Here is a 21,360-nt window from a genome sequence, read left to right on the forward strand (position 1 = left end):
TAGAATTGAACTGGTTTCCGCTCCTTTGTCTCCTCTCAATGAGACGTTCTGAAAGCTTTCGACCATAGAGAAACCACAGCCCAGAGCGACGCTATGCTCTCAAAATTACAGACCACAAAGGCGGAAACGCTAAACAGTGCGGTGCATTCTGGGAAGAATCCAAGATGGCAAAACCCGTTTAGTAAGCGTGTAATTTCTCGAGGGCGACGAATACTGCGGGCTCAATGGCGGCATCGTGGCTATCCCTAACGGCCGCACGAGGCTTGTTCAGCCGCAGCATCTTCTCTCTGCAGCCTTGTAGGCTGTCCAGCACTGGTGAGTCAAGCTGCGGCGCGTAGAGGAGAAAGCCGTGGCTAGGAGGCTGGCGCGTGGAGATGACGTCACACCAATAAAGTGGGGAGACGTTTAGCTTTGTTTTGCCTGCTCAAATCAAAGGCAAATCATGCTAGTTAAAACCATTGTGTTGTTACGGTTGTAGTGTCCGACTAGGATCTATTTTGTTTGTATTTATGGGATTTATACTCTGCCCTAACTTTGGGAATTCAGTGTGGATTGCATTTTACGGTTCAGTTATATGTCAAAGTATATGAAAGTCGAAATTAGTGTTAGTCAAAGCAATAATATTAAAAGTCTTAAGTCTTGAAACCATAAATTAACTATTGTATATTAAAATTGACTACAATCTTTCTATGATGGATTGAAGAGAGGGAGATAAAATGCACACTTGTATGAAATCTTTGCCAATTGGAAGCCATTATTTATTTTTCGTATTCTTTCCTAACGGTAGCCTTCTGTCTGGAGTATAGATTGTGCATCAAAACAAAAGAGATAACTGTTATGTGAAGGATACTTAAGCATTTCCTAATTCTCACTTTTTTCCTTTTATCAGTTAATCCATACCCATTTATAGTGAAGAAGCCTCCTGAGCGCAAACCTGTTGATCGATGGACAGAAAAACGAGTACTGTTTGGGGTCTATGACAATATTGGAATTTTGGGTAAGTATGAGAGAGGGTCCCTTGGACTGCAAGGCGAACAAACCGGTCAGTCCTAGAGGAGATCAGCCCGGACTGCTCCTTAGAAGGCCAGATCCTGAAGATGAAGCTCAAATACTTTGGCCACCTCATGGGAAGGAAGGACTCCCTGGAGAAGAGCCTAATGCTGGGAGCGATCGAGGGCAAAAGAAGAAGGGGACGACAGAGAATGAGGTGGCTGGATGGAGTCCCTGAAGCAGTAGGTGCAAACTTAAATGGACTCCGGGGAATGGTAGAGGACAGAAAGGCCTGGAAGATCATTGTCCATGGGGTCGCGCTGGTTAGGACACGACTTCGCACCTAACAACAACAATGAGAGAGTTTTCAGTGGATGAAAGAAATTATACTTTTAGCAGTAAATGGGATCAGCAGATTAAAGCTTTTATGCAGTAAACTGGAAAGCTTTCACTGGTTTAATTAAAATAATGCTTTAGCAAGGTGTTATTCTGAAGGCTGGACTTTCAAGTTGTGGGTTATGATAGGGACATTTCAATTTGGATGAGCTAGATTTTATTACATTTTAATTTTTATCCTCTCCTTCCTCTGCAGAGCTCAAGGTGATATATTCCATTTTTTCTCACAAAATCCCCGTGTTTTTCTCTTGCCTATGACAGAGGTGGCAGAATGCAGGGGCTCATGGTAATTGTAGTCCATGGAGATCTGGAGAGCTACAATTTGGCCACCCCTGCCCTATGGGATTGCTGTCAGTCAGCTGTGCACTCTTTTGGTTCCACCGTAGTAACTGTCTTTTTCTGGAATTAAATTAACTCAGAAAGCAGCAGGGCACTGGAAAACTTCAGTATTATCTTCTCTGCTGCTTTAGTATTTCTGCTTGAACCAACCAATAAGTTTAATGCAATATCACTGGTGCAACTTGGCATCCAGCTTTTTCCTTCTTCCCTGTATACCTATCGACCCAGGACAGTAGACCTGCTTGCTTGCTGGATTGCATCCTGAACATCATGCTTTGTGCTGCAGAGAAGCAGTCAAAGACAATCTAAACTGTTTCTCCCCCGTACAGTCTATGGTTTTGTATTGGCTGCTTGCATCCCTGCTTTCCTCCTTGTTTCTAACTTCCTGTTCCCTTGCTTTAATTGTTCTCAGACATTCATTTCTTCTCCCCATTCCTCACATTGTTAACGTTATACTTTTTGTGTAGCGGTTGAGAACGGCAGTCTCTAATCTGGAGAGCCAGGCTTGATTCGCCACTTCTCCATATGCTACCAGCTGGATGACCTTGGGCCAGACACAATTTTCTGCGCTCTCTCAGCCCCAACTTCTCTATAGGGTGTCTGTTGTGAGGAGAGGCAAGGTCGGCAGTTGTAAGCCGATTTGAGACTCCTTCGGGTAGAAAAAGTGGGATACAAAAAACTAGCTCTTATTTTGATCTTTTTATTTTCCCTTCCTTTGCACTAGTACAGCATTCCTTTTTTCCTGCACCAAAATAAACTGCAATTTTGCACGTACTTGTCATTTGTGTTGGAGCAATGAATTACTGAAGGAAAAACATGCAGCGTCTGCTATGGTGGAAATAGCCATCCATTCTTTCCATACCCTCAATTCTCTTTTATCTCCACCCAAAAAAAGATCTTTAGGAATTTTACCCTCTCCCCTGTCTGACCTTCAGTCCTCCTTTCCAATGAAGCCGACACATTCTTTGAGGAGACGGGGGATTTCTTCCCCCTAGATTTTGGAAAAATGTATTTAAAATATCTTATTCTTTAATCCGGGTCAGGGAAGCAGTAAAAGAAATACAATCTATATTCAAATAGAAAGAAAAAGCTGGTTTTATACCCTGCTTTTAACCATCTAAAGGCAGCTTACAAACACTTTCCCTCCTTCTTGCAGCAGATATCCTGTGAGGTAGGTGGGGCCAAAAGAGCTCTGTGAGAACTGCTCTGTGAGAATACCTGTATGAGAACTGTGAGTCGCCCAAGATCACCCAGCTGGCTGCATGTGGGGAATTAAATCCAGTTCTCTAGCTTAGAGTCCGCCACTCTTTGACCAGTGCTCCCACAATGGCTCTAGTCAGCAGTAGATAGATATTCTGTCTTCTCCCTAAAGGGGAATCCAGAATGGCTTGTAACCCTGTTGTCCCCATCTTCCTTTTTAGCCTCACAACAACCCTGTGAGGTAGGCTAGACTGTGATTGACTGTCTGGCTTTAAGTCACCAGGCTACCATGGCAGAGGTAGGGAGGGGGTTTCAAACTGATCCTGATCTTAGTCTGACACTCTAAATACTGCACTAGGTTTGGTGCTCCTGGGGGATGGGAAAAGTGACCTGAAGAGAACCTTCTGTGTTAACTGCCACAGCTTTTATTTATTTCATTTCTGCCCTGCCATTTTCAATGTAGACCCTAAATGGGTCTTATTCCCCTCTTTTCCATTTGAACCTCACAGCAACCACCTTGTGAAGTATATTAGGCTGAGATTGTGTGATTGGCCCCAGTAAACCCCTCTGGTAGGGTGAGGCTCTGAACCTGGGTCTTCCAGATCCTAATTGAACGCCCTCTAACTCAGCCTTTCTCAACTTTTTGACCCTTGAGAAACCCCTGAAACATTCCTCAGGCTTCAAGAAACTCCAGAAGTGATGTGATCATGCAGAATATGGTTGGGAAGCAAAGCTGTGCACCCACCCACTCCAGGCCCATTATTGGCCATTTTGGGAGCAGGGGTCGGGGGGAGGTTGACATGACTATATATGGTTATAAAGGTAAAGGTATCCCCTGTGCAAGCACCAGGTCATGTCTGCCTCTTGGGGTGACACCCTCTAACGTTTTCATGGCAGACTCAATACGGGGTGGTTTGCCAATGCCTTCACCAGTCATTACCGTTTACCCCCCAGCAAGCTGGGTACTCATTTTACCGACCTCGGAAGGATGGAAGGCTGAGTCAACCTTGAGCCAGCTGCTGAGATCCAACTCCCAGCCTCATGGGCACAGCTTCAGACGACATGTCTGCTGCCTTACCACTCTGCGCCACAAGAGGCTCTTTATATGAGAGAGCCAGTTTCGTGTAGTGGTTAGGAGTGCGGACTTCTAATCTGGCATGCCAGGTTCGATTCTGCGCTCCCCCACATGCAACCAGCTGGGTGACCTTGAGCTCGCCACGGCACTGATAAAACTGTTCTGACCGAGCAGTGATATCAGGGCTCTCTCAGCCTCACCCACCCCACAGGGTTGTGGGGAGAGGAATGGGAAGGCGACTGTAAGCCGCTTTGAGCCTCCTTTGGGTAGGAAAAAGCGGCATATAAGAACCAACTCTTCTTCTTGTTATTCCTCTTCTATATATGCTTATATCAGCCGATAAATGTTTAACACTTTAAAAAATATATTAAAAACCCAAGTCACACCCATCCAGGTCTGCTCTAGCCATTACCTGCACTGGCTGAAGAGTGAAAGGAGGTGAATGAAGACTACGTTCGTTAACTGTGGTTAGATCCTGGTCAAAACAATGGACTCCAATGCGTATTCTCTCCCTCTCCCCCTGCTCTGCTGCCTAATCATCTTTCCCCCTTTTTCCTCTTAGGAAATTTCCATGTCCACCCCAAGGAACTGATCAGAGGCCCCGTATGGCTGCGCGGATGGCGGGGCAACGAACTGCAGAGATGCATCCGTAAAAAGAAGATGGTGGGCGATCGGATGTTTGAAGAGGATTTACATAATCTGAAGAAGCGGATCAGATTTTTGTACAAACGCTTCAACCGCTGCGGGCTGCGCCGCTGAGAACGCAGGGGTGGGGTGGGGGAGCAGATTTATGAAAGAATTATTTTGTTCTGTTCGTTTCCTGAAAATGCTCCCCATTGTCCATCATATTCCTGTGCAACCCACAGACTGCCCTCATTGGCATTTGTGAATTTTATTATACGAGGTCTGGTGGCTAAATGAACAAATATAGAAGTTTAAAGACTGGCTTGGCTTGTTCTGCAGAATGTGGATGGTCTCATGCCCTCTCCTTTCCTGCATCTTTTTTGCACTAAGGGCTGCTTCCCTTCCTGTGGCATTGCATTTATGTTCCCGGTGCAGAGTCACCAGTTGGATGAAATCATGCCCAGGATCCTTGTTTTCAGATAGTGCCCCGGGGTGTTACGCTGCCGTGGCATAAAATATATGCGTTTGCTAAAGCTCTGGTGGCATTGTACTACATATGCCTGCACTGTACAGTGGGTTATGGGTGAACAGGTGATTTGGGATACATGGGTCTTGTACCCTACCATAGCATCTCTGCTCTACCATGAACTCGCTGGGTTGTTTTGGGCCATTCTCGGCCTAACCTGTCCACCTTGCAGGGTTGGCACATGGAGAAAAGGCTCAGTGTTTTCTTCACTCAAGGGAGGACTCCAGCTGAGTTAAGAGCAGCAGTCTTTAATCTGGAGAACTGGGTTTGCTTCCCCACTCCTCCACATGTAACCAGCAGCTCTCTACCACCCAGGGTGTCTGTTGTGGGCAGAGGAAGGGAAGGTGATTGTAAGCCACTTTGAGACTTCTTTGGTCACAAATCCTCAGCTGTTCTTTTTCTGACAATGCTTCCTGTGTAGTTCCTTGGCAGAAGGGGGGGCGGGAGAGGGAGTGCCTTAGGGAATCAGTCGAAAGCCATTGCCTTCCTCAAATTGGTTGAGCATTGCATTGGGAAACATCAATTTTAAACAGTGAGAAAATTAAATACACCAGCTGTGGACACACACTTTAAGTTCCATACTGGAAAAGCTATCTGGCCTCTAATGGTGCTTGAGGCTGCCCCCAAGCCAACAGCAGGCCTGACCTCCAGAACTTCAACCCAGACCACTGCAGCCAGAAAACCAGCAAACAGACCCCAGTTCGACAGAACCAGTAGCGCTTACCATGTTCGCACTGTAGTTGCTAACTTGTTAAAGGCGACTTCCAGACGGCTGCCAAGCCAAGTCCTTTATTTATTTATTGCATTTCTATACCGCCCCCTCCCCCCTCCCTGCAAGCCAGATCAGGGCAGTGTACCTCATATAAAAATATCCTAACGACAACATAAAGTATTTAACAATTAATTTAAAATGTCTCAAAAATTAATGTTTAAAGTTGAATTAAAGAAATTAACTTGAAGTGACAGTTTACGTTAGTGTCGCAAGGGTACCGGCACCAGCAGTCCTGGGTTGGGTTGTCATCAAATCTCCCAGAGCTAGACTATGGTCAGCGGGCATCTTTAGTGTGTATATTTAATGCAAGGTGGAGCTCTTCCACCTGGCTTTTGGTTGAGGCCAGGCAGCAATGAAGATCTGCCACCCCCCCCCTCACGAAGTGGCGGTTGCGTATGTCAGCAGCTCCCCTCCACTTCCCTTTCAGGGGGGGTAGAGATTGGGTTAGTTATTGAACCTTGCCGCCACTCTTGGCCTGCTATAACTATGTTGTTAAGGATTAGTTGTGGGTTCATGCTTTTATGACATTGTTTTAATGGGATTGTTTTATGTAACCCGCCTCGAGCCTCCGGGAGGAGGCGGGATATAAATAAAAGGATAATAACAATAATATTTGGGGGGGGGGGAAGCAGTAGAAGAAGAGTTGGTTCTTATATGCCGCTTTTCCCTACCCAAAGGAGGCTCAAAGCGGCTTACAGTCGCCTTCCCTTTCCTCTCCCCACAACAGACACCTTGTGGGGTGGGTGAGGCTGAGAGAGCGCTGATATCACTGCTCAGTCAGAACAGCTTTATCAGTGCCGTGGGGAGCCCAAGGTCACCCAGCTGGTTGCATGTGGGGGAGTGTAGAATCGAACCTGGCATGCCAGATTAGAAGTCCGCACTCCTAGCCACTACACCAAACTGGCTCTCTAGTAGATGTTGTCTCACCGACCCCAACCATAAGCCTGGCAGAAGAGCTCTGTCCTGCAGGCTCTGCGGAATGTATGCGTTTCCCATAGAGCAGTTCGTAGGTTGGAGGCTACCCAGGAGAAAGTTGGGGCATTGGCTGAAGCCAAGGGACCTGCTCTGTATCAGTGGAATTATTGGTTGGGGGTGGAGTCCTTTAAGTATGAGGGTCTTGGGTCTTGAAGAACTTTAAAGGTCAAGAGCAGCACCTTGTGCCTGGGAAAAACTGGGCAGCTAGTGCAACTCTTGTAGTATCTGTCCGAAAGCATTGCCTTCAAGGAGAGCTCCACGCAGAGTGCATTGCAGTAGTCCAAGCCTGGAGTTTACAGAGGCAGGGTTCAGCATGGCCAAGTCAAGCCTACCTGAGGTACGCAGCCCTAGCAACTGTGAGATGCCCAAAGAGAAAGTCCTGGAGTTCTCCCAAATGGGGTTCAACTTTTGCCAAGTCATGGATCCACCACCTCCAGAACATCTGTTTTCCAGCCAACATGGCCTCTTAATCTGGATTCAGTTGGGGCTTGTTCGCTCCATTAAGTGTCTAGAGCAGGGGTAGTCAACCTGTGGTCCTCCAGATGTCCATGGACTACAATTCCCATGAGCCCCTGCCAGCAGTTGCTGGCAGGGGCTCATGGGAATTGTAGTCCATGGACATCTGGAGGACCACAGGTTGACTACCCCTAGTCTAGAGCATCACAGAGCTACAGAGTGAAGTGTTATGAGCGTATCGGCGAGAGCAGCCTCCACAGTTGCTATAATTATAGCCCGACTGGAAGAGGTGGCATGCTGGTCATTGTTCTTTCTGGATTGCAAACTGGACAGCAGTGGAGAGACACAGAAGCAAACCAGGCTGAGTGCTGTCTGCAGTTCTGTGTCACCTCGCTCCAGCCGGTGACTTCTGCAACGGGTGCTGGGCCACTTGTTGCTGCCTCCTGAAGAAGAGTTGGTTTTTATACCCTGCTTTTCACTACCCAAAGGAGTCTCAAAGCGGCTTCCATTCGCCTTCCCTTCCTCTCCCCACAACTGACAGCCTGTGAGGGAGGTGGGGCTGAGAGAGCACTGCGAGAACAGCTCTAACAGGATGGTGCCTGGCCCAAGATCACCCAGCTGGCTGCGTGTGGAAGCACGTAATCAAACTCGGCTCACTGAATTAGAGACCGTCACTCTTAACCACTGCACAATACTGGCTCCTGCACCCTGCAGATGGGTCAGCCATCTCCTGTGGTTGGGACCAACTGGGGCTTCCATCTGCATGCCCCTAGCCGTTGTGCTTGTCTAGTGTGGCTCCCTGCTGGCAGCATTTCTGCTAAGCCAGTGGTTAGCAACCTGGGGGTTGGGACCCATTTGGGGGTCGACTGACCCTTTCACAGGAGTCACGGCAGGGCAAGCAGCTTGGCCCGGGGGGGCAGGGTGCCATCTACACAACAGCCTTGCGGGGTAGATCGAGACAGAGCGTTCATCTGTCTGGAGCAGCGGAAAAGGGCGAGATCGGCATGGTGGAACAAGAGCTGGACTGAGAAACCCCAGGAAGAAAACCCAATTGATATACAATCATGGCCGATGGATCTTCACGCCATTGGTCAGTTTCAGTTTAACTGCTGTGAAAGAACACTGGCATAATTTCATGGTTGGGGGTCACCACAACCTGAGGAACTATTAAAGGGTGGCAGCATTAGGAAGGTTGAGAACCACTGTGCTAAGCTAAAAGGACGGTGTGCCCCAATGAATGCAAGGCACCATTACCTGTGCAAGTTGTGCTGCGGAGGTGACAGCTAGAGGGAGAACGACCCAAATGGTAATGGGGTTGGAGCGCCTTGAAGGGCGTGCAAAACGATGTATGGCACAGAGAAAAGAAACCCTTTCCCCTTTTTCATCATACTAGAACTTGGAATAGCCCTATGAGACTGAGAGGCCGCAAATACGAAAAGGGCCAAAGTTCTGTGTCCCCCAACAGGTGATCTGTTGCCCTTTCTGCCGTTAGGTGCCATACGATGGTCCAGGAGTTAGTTGCTTTCTCCGATCCTGTGATTGAAGGACCTCCAGCATGCCTCCTTGGCAGCCTTGCTCAAGGAGCTCCAAGGCTTTGTGAGAATAAAGTGGAGGCGCAAGAACTGCTGGGCCCTGGCCAGCTGCTAGCTAAGCACCGAGGAAAGGGGAGGGGGAGACGGAAGGGAGGCAGAGGCCTGATTTCTCTCCTCTCTGCTGCCAAATGACACTTGGCACAGGTCTGGGAGCCAGGCAGCTGGACGGTCTTGGGGCGACGTCATTGTCGGCTTGCGCGGGCGTGGCCGCAGCGCACTCTCTCCTCTGTGGCTTGGCTCCCCCGGGAAGGTGCCAGTCTGTGTCTAGTTCCAGGCACCCTCAAGGAAGGCTTTGGTGGGAAGCAGAGAAATCTTCAGAGATGGAGGGGAGTGCAGCCATGTAAGTACAGCAGGGCTTGCCCACTGGGGTGCCTCACAGAGGGGGGTGTTGCAACAGTTTCTTCTTCCCTGACCCAGCCAGCGGTCTGTTATCTCCCCCCCCCTCCTGCTTTGGCACCTGCCCCAAATCCCACACTTCCGGCCTACCTCACAGGGTTGTTAGGAGATAAAGTGGGATGAGAGGGGGGCGGATGCTGTGCGATTTATTCTGGAGGACCGGAGGAAATGATTGGGGGGGTGGGGGTGGCGGTTGGATTTGGGCCAGGCATATTTTCTCCACCTGGCCTACCTCACAGGGTTGGTGGGGACACAGAGCAGTAAGGAAGAATCGCCTTGGCTCCATCCAGTGGGCTTGTCTGAGTTCAGTTCCAGGACTGCCTGGCTCAGAAGGGCTAGGAGCCCGGGAGAAGGGCTGAAGGGAGGTTTGGGTCGAATCGGGAACCCCACTTGGGGGTGGGGGGTGGGTGGGAGGTCGGGGTTGGGGGCTGGCGCTTGACCGTGCAACAGGTCGGGAGGGGCGGATGGAAGTCTTCCCTGGGCGCCAGACGCTGCGCAGCACTTCTCTCCGTCCCGTCTCGTTTGCGGGAGGGGGCGCCAGAGGGTGCGGCGAGGCAGGCGGGGCTCCGAGGCCCCGCTCCAGGGCAGGTCACCGGGGAAGTCAGGGGCCCTGCGGACGGCAGCTCGTTGGGGTGCACGGTTGCCAGCCTCCAGACGGGACGTGGAAATCTCCCGCAATTCCAGTGGCTCTGCAGACGACAGAAAGGTCTCCCTGGAGGAAATGGCTGTTTTGGAGGGAGGGTTGCCAGTCGCCAGGTGGGAACCGGCGATGTCCTGGTTTCACAGCTCAATCGACAGGCGACAGAGATCAGCTGCCCCGGAGAAAATGGCTGCCACGGAGGGGTGGACTCTTTAGCATTATATTCCACTGAGCAGGTCCCTTCCTGCTCCAAGTCCCGGCCACTCCTGGCCCCACCCCCAAAGTCTCCAGGGCTTTCCCAATCCACAGCTGGCAACCCTCTGGCCAGGCTCTCTGACAGGTGCAGTCACGGTATAGTGGCACACAGTGGGGCTGGCAGAGATGCACCCCCAGGGGGGCCTGGCTGCCAGCCAGCCCTTAGCCCCAGGGAAAGTGGCTCAGGTCCAAGCCAGAGGTACATTCTGTTGCTAGGATACAGCCAACTTCTTTGACAGATTACTTTGCACTCTTTTTTGTTTTGTTTTTGCAAATGGGGCCTCCAAGATTGCTTTATCAAGGGGGAGAATGTTCTGCATGGGAGGGACCTCCATCTTTTTGTCCCTTGCCTTTTTCTCATGGAAAAGTACCCCCCCCCCCCACACACACACCTGTATTAAGCTTTGAGACCAGGGGACCATTGCTGGATTTTTTTTTTGTAAAGTGTGCATGCAGCCCCTTGAAACTTCAAAGTGATGCATGGTGGGTGGTGGGGCAGTTCCCACTGCTTTGACGCAGGGAAGGCGGAGAGAGGGAACCCTGCCACCCTTTTAAGCAACTCGCCGGGTCAGAATTCACTTGAAGTTCAGTAAGCGATAACTCCACAGCCAATAAGTTCTCCCCTCCCTGTAGACAGAAAGCAGCCCCAGAGTAGAAAACAGCCCGAGATACAGCTGCCTTTTCTGTTGTTCTTCTCAAGTTCCAGCAGATTTATTGCAAACCTGTGAGGATTTCAAGGCAAGAAATCTTCAGAGGTGGTTATCCATTGCTTGCCTCTCTGCAAAACAGCCCTAATTTCCTTGCTGGTCTCCTAGCCAAGGCCGACCCAGCTTAGCTTCCGAGATCGGGCTGGCCTCAAGCAGAAGAAGAGCTGGTTTTTATACACAACTTTTCATTGACCGAAGGAGTCTCAGAGTAGCTTACAAACACCTTCCCTTCCTCTCCCCACAACAGACACCTAGTGAGGTAGATGGGGCTGAGAGAGCCCTGATGTTACTGCTTTGTGAGAACAGCACTATCAAGGTTGTGACGTACTCAAGGTCACCTGGCTGGCTGCAGGTGGAGGCATGGGGAATCATAGGGCTGGAAGGGGCCATACAGGCCATATAGTCCAACCCCCCCACTCAAGTTCCTGCTCAAGTCCCCCTCCCCCTCCCCCCCCCCGGACCCAGAGAAATCAAACTGGTCTCAACCAGAGCCAGGGCCTTTTTAGCCCTGGCGCTGGTCTGAAGGAATGTTTTTCCAGGTGAGATGAGGGCCCTGCAGGACTCAAAACAGTTCCGCAGGGCTTGGAAAACACAGCTATTCCACCGGGCCTATGGTTGAGGCCTACAAAATACCACCGAAAGCTGGCCTTCCTATGAATACATGACATATACAGATATGGGAAGTTTTAGCTGAATAATAAATATATATTTTTGGCCCTGGCTCCAACCTGAAATCAGCTGTGAGCCAAGCCCTGAGCCTGGACAGAATTTAGCAATTATTGGGGAACAATTATTGGGAACCAATACCCAAACCTCCTTTTTTTGCACTTGACCTGTTATCTTTGCAGGTCTGATCCAGCACAGCCACCGGATCTTGGGGCAGGACCACAAGGGGGAGACTCTTTTGGAGGTCCCGTCCAACCACTGCCAAATTTGACCAGCAATCGCCGCGTGCAGCAGTCTCAAGCTGAAGTGGACGAAGTGAGTGCTTAGTATTCCAACTTCCTCAGAATGCCTTGCACCTGGCTTTTGGCCTGTCAGTGAGAGGGGCTCCTTTCTCTCCTCTTTTTCCCTTGCAGGTGGTGGACATCTTGCGTGACACCGTGACCAAATTCGTAGAGCGAGACGAACTCTGCTCCAGCCTGGATGACAAAGCGGATTCTCTCCACGAGAGCGCCAAAGTGTTTGAAAACAGCACGACCGCTCTTGCGAGGAAATATTGGTGCCAGGACATGAAGGTGAGCTTGTGGTGGACAATTCCCTAGAACTGAATCTGCTGCACTCCCTCCATGGACTCCTCCCAGTTTGCCCCTCTCAGAATTTCTCCTCAGAGCCCCTCAGGCAGAAAATGGCTGGAGGAAGACTTCTGCAAGCAAAGATTCAAGTGGGTAGCTGTGTGGGGCGGAAGCAGCACAACAAAACAAAATTAGAGTCCGGTGGCACCTTTAAGACCAACAAAGGTTTATTCAAGGCGTGAGCTATGGATAGTCTGAGGAAGAGTGCTTGCATTCGAATGTGCCTTGAATAAATCTTTGTTGGTCTTAAAGGTGCCACGGGACTCTGATTTTGTTTTGATCTGCAAGCAAAGCGATTCAGATATTCAGATAGGAGAGAACTGTGCCCAATGCCACAGAATCTACCTTCCAAAGCAGCCATTTTTTCGAGGGATACTGATCTCTGTAGTCTGGAGATGAGCTGTAATTCCAGGTGATGCAGGTATCTCTAGCCGAGAACTACTACACCTGAATCCAGCGCACAGCCTGTCCAAGGATTCCTTTCTTCCCAGTCGTCCCCTTGCCCTGGCAGCCATTTCCAACTCTGGGGAAATATACTTGGGTCTTGCTAGGATTGCCAACCTCCTGGTGGTCCCTGGAGATCTCCCAAAATTGCAGGTGATCCCCAAATCACACAGATCATTTTCTCCTGAGGAGAATTGCAGCTTTGTATGGTGAGGTTTATGACAGCTGAGATGAATGCTTCCTTGTTTTGCTCAGGCAAGGTACTGCCCACACAAAAATGAAACTAACTACTTATTTATCAAGCAATTTATTCTATTTGATTTGTGATGCCTTGCATACTGTAAACATGTGTCTTCCAGGTGCATGGCAGGGAGGCATGGCTTAGTGGCACCACTTCTGGGATTACTCGGCCTGAAGAGTATTTTTTTGGGTTACTCCATGTTCCAAAGTTTGAAAAAGGATGCTCTAATGCATCACTTCTTTTTCTTTCTCTCCTCCCCTCCAGATGATGATTATTTTGGGATTGATCTGTGGTATCTTGGCCATTGCAATTGTAGGTAAGTACAATGGGGAATTAAGATCACCAGGGCAGAGTCTGCACTTACTTTGTTTATTCCATTGTCAATCCTGTTGAATTCAGATTGATTTGAACTCGAGTCTTCCTCTCTCCTCCCCTCCCCATTGAAACAGGAAAATGTTCTGCAAGTGGTTAAGGTAGTTCAGAAGGGGGGGGGGAGGCAAATGGAGACTCTTTCTTTGTTTTCTTGAAGGGGGGAAGAGGATCGAAGAAGGCAGATAAAAAATCCAAGACCTAAATAAATTCAGAGAAATTAGGGGCTTCTCCTTTAAGGCAAGTTTGTCACATGACCACCTGTGGCCAATCACGGGTCCTCTACCACAGAGGGGAGCCCAGATTCAAAACAGTCTTTAAATATTGAGCATTAAAAACTCTAAGATATCGCACAATAAAGGTATGGTCACTCCGGATCAATCCTTCTTGCTGCAGAAGGCAATTTTAAATTGCCCCAAATCCAAACGGAAATCGCATTCTGTGTAGAGGGCAGGGACTGAATCGCCCTGGGGTTGGAATAAAAGCTCCGTGCAGTTTACACCCAGGTCTCTGCCTTGTAAGACCTGGATAAAGAGTACCATCCATCTGTGAGTTAGGACAGCACCTGTAAGTTAAGGAGGCAGGGACAGGCAAACCTTGGGGCCTGGAGTGTTTTGCCTGGTGGGTCAGCAATGGGACTCGGTTGCTAAAAAGGCAAATGGGATTTTGGGCTGTATCAAATTGAGTATTGCGTCCAGATCCTAGAAGGTGATGGTACCGCTTTACTCTGCTCTGGTTCGGCCTCATTTGGAGTACTGTGTTCAGTTTTGGGTGCCCCAGTTGAAGAGGGATGTAGACAAACTGGAGCATGTCCAGAGGAGGGCAACAAAGCTAGTGAGGGGTTTGGAGACCAAGACGTATGAGGAGGCCTTGGGAGCAAACAACACCAATCACTGGTTTTAGAGAGTAATTGATTATGTGTTTTATTCTATGTTTTAATAGTTGTACACCACACCGAGACGGCTGGGCTGAGTGGGGTGGCCTGATAAGTCTAGTAAATAAAAATGACGTAACCTCTTGATTTTTCTCCTTTTCTTCCCCTTTGCTGCTTCTGCCCACAGTGTACTTTTTCACCTGAGACCCTGGCCCTCAGCTTCCATCTGCAGCTTTCCTTCCTCCTTCCCCTTATCCGTGTATTCCCCACATACTCTCATTCTGACTGGATCATTGGGTTTTCCCTCTACATGGGGACTTTGCACACTCCCCCACCCCTCCCCAAGACCCTCTCATCACAGCCCCTGACAGATCTGTTCAGCTGGGGGAATGGAGAAAACCCTGAGAGTGAGTCCTTGCCTTTAGGGGTAGTCGCCGGGGAAATATTTGGCCAGGTAGGGTTTCGGTGGTGGAACTGGAGGGTTTCAGTGGGGTGGAGAACTTCCAGTGGCTGCATAGCTGAAGGAACAGATGTGGCCAAGGGGGAAGGTGGGCCTTGACGGTGTCCCTGCCCCCAAAGTGGAGTCTCGGGCTGCGTCCTCCAAACTAATTTATATGATCTGTCGACACACCACCGTTCAACAACATACGGGGAAAACACCCGGGGGTAGTTGGCAAACACAACAATAGAATCATAAAGAATTCAAAAGTTCATTAAAAGTTATCTTTTAAACAGAAGGAGTGCTGGGGCTTTTTTTGGCGGGGGGAATTTATGGGGAAATAAAGAAACTGGTTTTTAGGGGCCAAATTACAAAAAGTATAAAGATTATAATACAGTGTGATGTGATCTCATTCGGACAGCCTGTCGGGGCAAGATAGACTAAGTCTGTTAACTATAACGTGTCCTGAATATTGTTATATGTAATTTACTATATTTCTATATTTCAGTGCATTTTTTGTTTCTGAAAAGAAAAACAATTAAAAAGAGTTATCTTTTAAAATTCAAGTTGCATGTGTTTTTCTGTATTGATATGTGACAAGGTTCCAGTATTTAATACCTTGTTTCACCACGGCTTTACAAAATTTGAGATGAAGGGCATTTTTAAGACAAAGTTTTATTCTAGGTGTAAGCTTTTGTGTGCATGCACACTCTCTCAGGCAATGAAATAGGGATAATCAGAGAGCAGATATAAGGACAGAGTAAATTAGCAGGAAATGTGTAAACAGCATCACAAAGATATCCTACCAATATGCAGCATAATATCTTGCTAGAATAACAGTTAACAGCCCTTTGGGTTCAGTTGCCGTTCACAAAAACATTAGGGGAATAAAAATGTTAAGGTTAGTGATCAAGGGCAGGTGCTTTCCCCGTTGTGAAAAGAAGTCACTAAAAGTGACCCCATCTGTCTTCACCCAAGCATGGAAGCCGTGCTGTAGTTTCCTGACCTAAGACCAGAGAGTTAGATACTTTATTACATAACATTACAGTCCCATTGTCCAAATGAAGAGGGTGATTGTAAGGAATGTTTTGAGCTGATCCTGTGCTGAGCAGGGGGTTGGATTAGATAGCCTGTATGGCCCCTTCCAGCTCTATGATTCTATGATTCTATGAATGCAGATTCAAGAGCTGAATGTAGCCTATGTTGTAAGACAAGAAACCTATATTCCTATTGAGTCCTTGGGGATTCCATTGTTTTGAATGCTGTCATAACTTGCATCTCAGCAATTTTCCTTTCCAGTCTGCATATTTGTGGGTTATCTTCATGATGCTATTTACTAATTTCCTGCTAATTCGCGCTCTCCTTAGATCTGTACTTTGATGATTCTCATTTCATCCTCTGAAGGAGTGTCCATGCACATGAAAGCGCATGCCTAGAATAAAACTTCGTTGGTCTTCAAGGGCTCGAATTCTGTTCGGCTACTTCATCACATCTACTTACCTGAATCACCTCAGCTTTGTCATGGCATATTCTTGGTTGCAACAGGTTGGATCCATGTTATGCCAGTTATTACACCACTTGGGAACGATGCTGTCTGTGCTGAAATAATACACTGTGACAAAGCTGAGGTGAAACAAGGGGTGTAATTCCGGGATCCTGTTGCATATCAATACAGAAAGAACATGTGCAACTTGAATAAAAGAAGACAACTTGTAATTGACTTCTGAATTCTTTATGGTTATATAATTGTGTTTAGTTAATTAATTAATTTATTTATAGACCGCTCACTCTAGTGAACCGGCTCATGGTGGTATACTTCATATTCCATTGGCAGATTAAACCGTTCGCTAAAATTAATTTTTTAAAAATCTAAAACACATAAAATGTAAAATTTAAGATGGCATCTAATGTCAAAAGCAGAATAGCAGCATCATGTAACTCAATTTATCTCCAGTTCTTCCAAAGCTAAGCAATGGTCTTGGGGCATCTTTTTGATAGGGAGGGCCTGGTGGTTGTTACTGTTAGCCACCTATGCACAGCATTTTCTCTTCTATGGCTTCCTCAGGAGGTGGTGGGTTCTTCATCTTTGGTAATTTTTAAACTGAGGCTGGATAGCCATCTGATGGAAAGGCTGATCCTGTGAAGGCTCAAGGGGGTGGCAGGTTACAGTGGATGAGCAATAGGGTTGAGAGTGTCCTGCATAGTGCAGGGGGTTGGACTAGATGACCCATTAGGTCCCTTCCAACTCTATGATTCTATGGTTAGTGAAACCAATTCCTATGGCCACATTTATTTGCTTTTACCACAGTTCAAGACAGCAGACAATGATGACACCTACCTGAAGGTATACAAAAGGAAAAGGGGACAGGCAGGGAGGAGCAAAGCTAGCAACTTCAGAAACAGATATTTAAATAGCTTACCTCTGTGCTCCATGATAACCAGGTGGGGCCATTTTCTATGGGAGACAGTTATGGGAGGGGGCTGAGCCCAACAGCGCGTGGTCCAAAGCTCCTCTCTGAGATGTGATGAGTGGGAAAGGTGCCAAGCTGAAGCTCTGCCAAGGCCGCGTGCATTGTTTCACAATTTGCCGAGTGGTGGTGGGGAAAGGGAACCCCACGTCTACATGATGTAGCCAGAGAAGGTGTCCAAACCTTCTATGTCTTGCTATGGCACCAAGCAGTGTCTGAAAGAAGAGAGGGAACCCTACCAGGACTGTGAGGGAGAGAGGATACCATTGGTGGATGTGCTGGGAATGGCCTCTGCTTTCCTCTGCTACATAACCAGTCATGTTCATCCCATTTGCTCAGAGCTCGCCTCCTTACAGCTTCCAGTCTTTCTCCGCCTCATGGGAGGACTGAGAGAATCCAAAATGAAGGTACCATCTCCTCTTTGAAGCCGCTGTCTCTTGGCTCACAGGTGGGCCAAAGCCAGGTTATGATGGCAGTCTAGTCAACGTGCAGGGCCCTCGATGTCTCCTGGATACGCATCCTATCCTGTACTCTGCTGAGGAAGGGCTGCCTTGTCTGGGTTTCTTGCTCATTCTCCTGGGTGTGTTCTTTTCCTTTCTCTGCCGCTGTATCTGTTGACGTACAGGCCAAACTGTGTCCCACCCTCAGGTCTCTGTGTCTCACCCTCAGATCCCAAAGCAAGCATATGCATAGAAGCTCATCTGCTCTCCTGCTCCCATGTAAGCTGCAGTCTTTCCTCTAGTCCTGTGTAACAACTAGCCTGGGTCCTCTGAATGAACTCTTCCAATAAACACGTCTCTAGCCCCTGAGTTTTCCTCTGCTGTCTGAGTGTCACATGGGAGAGTGATCCTCTCTCTTGATGATTGTTAAGCCAGAAAGAATGCCGAAGGACTGATCAACTTTGTAGGTCACTGTATGTGTTCTGACCTTCTCCCTTTTGCACTGAGTGAGACCTAATGCTCCTTTCTCTGCATTACCCAAGGACTTCTACAGATGCCACCAGCCCCCAAGAGCTAGTATTGTGTGGTGGTTAGACTCTTGGACTGTGGTATTCTCTGCTACTGGCAGCCAATAGTATGTGTAGTGCTGTTGGGACTTTTGGACTTGGCTCAGTCTTGAATCCCTCCAGAGAAGCAGAGCTGCAGAGTAACAGCACATTTTGAAAGTATGCAGTGGATGAGGCCCAGATCCAGACTCTCAGTGCTTTGAGGTTTTAAAAGAGAATAATCTTTACTGGAAAGACTCTTTACCAAATGCATATATTCATCTGCTTCGAGTAGTTACAAAAGCAGCACATTGCAAGCCTCTGTGTCTAGGCTGCAGGCAGGACTGTATGCTACAGATCAGCAGATGGCAAGAGCTGAGCCTAATGGTGGCTGCTGCTTGCTTCAGCAAAGCACATGGAGCTGCTCAGGAAGTGGGGAGGAGCCCACCTTAAACAAAGGCATTCCCAGAGCAGGTGCTTAGAATTTTTCCACTGTGACCTCACCACTGATCATTTGATGCCACTGGAGAGCACATAGGCACAGTTTAGCAGTTTAACAACAGCCCTTCAAAGCTGACTTCACCAAATTACTTGTTGATTGCCATTCAGGCTCAGGCTCAGGCGGCACCATAAAGACTAACAAATAGAATAGTTACCCGAAAGTAAAAAGGCATAATCAGAAAAAGCAAAAGAGGAGTATACATAAGATTTTGGAACCATCATTACATAATAGAATAACAAAGATCTAAATTATCCTCTTCTCCTCCTCCTCCAAGAAGAAGAAGAGTTGGTTTTAGAATTGCCTTCCCTTCCTCTCCCCTCAAAAGACACCCTGTGAGGTAGGTGAGGTTGAGAGATCTTTGAGAGAACAGTGACTGGTCCAAGGTCACCCAGCAGGCCACATATGTCTCAAAGGGGATTACCATTCCCTCTTCCTCTCCCCACAGCAGGTACCTTGTGAGTTAGGTGGGGTTGACAGCTCTGACAGAAGTGCTCTGTGAGAACAGCTCTGTGACTCCCCCAGGGTTACCTAGCTGGCTGTATGTGGAGAAGGAGTGAGGAATCAAACCCAGCTCTCCAGATTAGAAGCCACCAATCTTAATCACTACACCAAGTTCTTAGTCAATACACCATATTAATCCATCTTGTTTAAACTCTAATGACTTTTAATCTTCAACATAATATTTAACATAGTTTATTACTATAATATCCATGTGCCAATACTATTATTACGACTCATTTCAGTATGTGTCTTAAAGACTCTGCTTGTCTACATCGACATTTGAACAAAAGCCTTATTTTATTATCTCTCAAAGCAACAATTCAGCACAAAGCAAATTTTGATACAATTGCAGAGAAAAATAACAAAATGTGAGTCCAAAGGCATCTTTAAGACCAACAAAGTTTTATTCAAGGTGTGAGCTGCTGTGTGCATGCACACTTCCTCAGACTGTGGAATAAAAATCATAAGTACAGATATAAGGAGAGAGTAAATGAGTAGTAAATGACTAAACAGCATCACAACAAATATGTTGCATGGTGATGAAGGTTAGATGGTTCCTTGTTAGAGTTCAGTTGTCGTTCACACAAACATAAGGGGATATAAAAATGTTAAGGTTAGTGATTAATGACAGATGATTTCCCAGTTGTAGAAAGAAGTCATTAAAAGAGACTTGTTGCTAGCCTCATTCGTCTCCACCCAATCATGGGAGGATCCCCACCACTGACAAGCTTTGCTGTGTTTGTTCTCCTATCCAAAGACCTGGGAGTTAGATTCTAATTACGTTGTATACATACTTACATCAGATTACAGTCCCATTGTCTCAAATGAAATGATGAGTGGATTGTAAGGAATATAGATATAAAGAAAAACAGTGATCTTGATACATCTTTTCTTTATATAATTTTACAATTTCCCCCCAATACGTAGAGCAATTTAACATCTGTAAAACTGGAGAAATTTGTCTGGCTGGTCAAGCAGATGTTCCAAGGAGTGATGCCAGCTTCACATTTCTCCTGACGTCTAACCAGGCGAGGACAAAGCTACAGAAAGGGCGCCTGTATGAATACAGTTTGACAGATCAACGTTTCAGGACCCTGGACAGCAGCTCCCTCAAGTGATTTCTCCCTCTGTCTGAAACACATGCAGCCAAACTATTAATGACACTTGCTGATTTCATCCGGATCATTATGTCACATGAAAAGGGAGCAGAGGCAAAAATAGATTAAGGCAGAGATCATTCTTACAGGAAACCCAGCTGTGTGTACTCTTAGCAAGTGCCAGGCCTCTGTTGAATGCCCAGTAAGCAAACTTGTTGATTAGACGTTTCTTTATTTAGAGAAATGGCAAACAGAAGCAAGGGTTTTCCTTGCTGAAACTGAAAAGCAAACTTAAAAGCATACCTTTTTGCTTATTTATTTATTTATTTATTTATAAATTAAATTCTATTCTGCCACTTCCGTAGACCGACTCATGGTGACTGACAATCCAGAATAAAATCCCATTGAAATCCTATTGAAACCCCTTACAAATGACATCATAATCCAAAAACCAACCAATGACAGATAACTCTCCCTTGCTCACACAGATGGATAACACCTCTGGGGGGGATTAAAAAGGAGCCGCTTAGATCTCATTTACTCAAAAATGCTTCCCTTTGTGATTCCTACTCCCAGTCTGAATCGTGGCATGTTATACAACATACAGGCCCTGCAGCCTCCCAAGCCATGGTTCCCATGCAAAAGTGTGCATAAAAGCCTAGATGCTACAAGTATTCCTAAAATTATGCATAAGCCAAGCAAGGTCAAGAAGATAATAAGATGCTCTTGTCTGATATAATGAAAAAGGTCTCCTGATCTAAAAAGAACACCTACACAATTAAAAGAAGGAACATCACATGGCAAAGAAACATTACATGGCAAGATTGTCAGAACAATAAACATGTGAACAGGGTTTTGATATCAGGTGGGCTTGGGTTGTTCTGGGATTTTGGATGATGCCACAAAAAGGAATGCAAGACTGTTTCTTGAGTATTCCTGCAGTTAAGAAGTTTGTGTCTAATTGCATGATATTAGCAGTGTTTAAAAAATTGATAGCATGTATCTTAAAATGTAGCCCCAAAACGTGTTCAGGAAGAGTAGCCATGTGAGTCTCTTGCAGGAAAATAAAAACATTTAACAGCAAATTTAAAAACTAACTTCACCCAGAGCTCACTTCTTTAGAAGCAATGATTAGTTCTTTGCATCTGAAGAGGTGAGCTCAAATTTGCCAAAACTCATCTTGGAATAAAAGGGGGATAATT

General features: G+C 47.1%; 2 protein-coding genes across 4 annotated transcripts; both read left to right on the top strand.

Moving 5' to 3' along the window:
* Window positions 1-6: 6 nt before the first annotated feature.
* MRPL51 (mitochondrial ribosomal protein L51) lies at window positions 7-4,947 on the top strand. The gene is made up of 3 exons (XM_077345834.1): window positions 7-315; window positions 890-997; window positions 4,563-4,947. Exons 1-3 carry the CDS (start codon window positions 225-227, stop codon window positions 4,757-4,759), a joined length of 396 nt encoding a protein of 131 aa, XP_077201949.1. The 5' UTR covers window positions 7-224; the 3' UTR covers window positions 4,760-4,947.
* Window positions 4,948-9,157: 4,210 nt separating this feature from the next.
* On the top strand, window positions 9,158-20,440 carry LOC143841478 (vesicle-associated membrane protein 1-like). Of its 3 annotated transcripts, none has more exons than XM_077345835.1 (5): window positions 9,158-9,285; window positions 11,792-11,924; window positions 12,023-12,181; window positions 13,188-13,239; window positions 19,989-20,440. In XM_077345835.1, exons 1-5 carry the CDS (start codon window positions 9,266-9,268, stop codon window positions 20,177-20,179), a joined length of 555 nt encoding a protein of 184 aa, XP_077201950.1. In that variant the 5' UTR covers window positions 9,158-9,265; the 3' UTR covers window positions 20,180-20,440. The 3 variants fall into 3 exon arrangements, with proteins under 3 accessions (XP_077201950.1, XP_077201951.1, XP_077201952.1); XM_077345836.1 differs by lacking the exon at window positions 19,989-20,440 and adding an exon at window positions 15,973-18,108; XM_077345837.1 differs by lacking the exon at window positions 19,989-20,440 and adding an exon at window positions 14,354-15,958.
* Window positions 20,441-21,360: the final 920 nt, after the last annotated feature.

Source organism: Paroedura picta, chromosome 7, assembly GCF_049243985.1.
Source record: "Paroedura picta isolate Pp20150507F chromosome 7, Ppicta_v3.0, whole genome shotgun sequence".
NCBI classification, from domain to species: Eukaryota; Metazoa; Chordata; class Lepidosauria; order Squamata; family Gekkonidae; genus Paroedura; species Paroedura picta.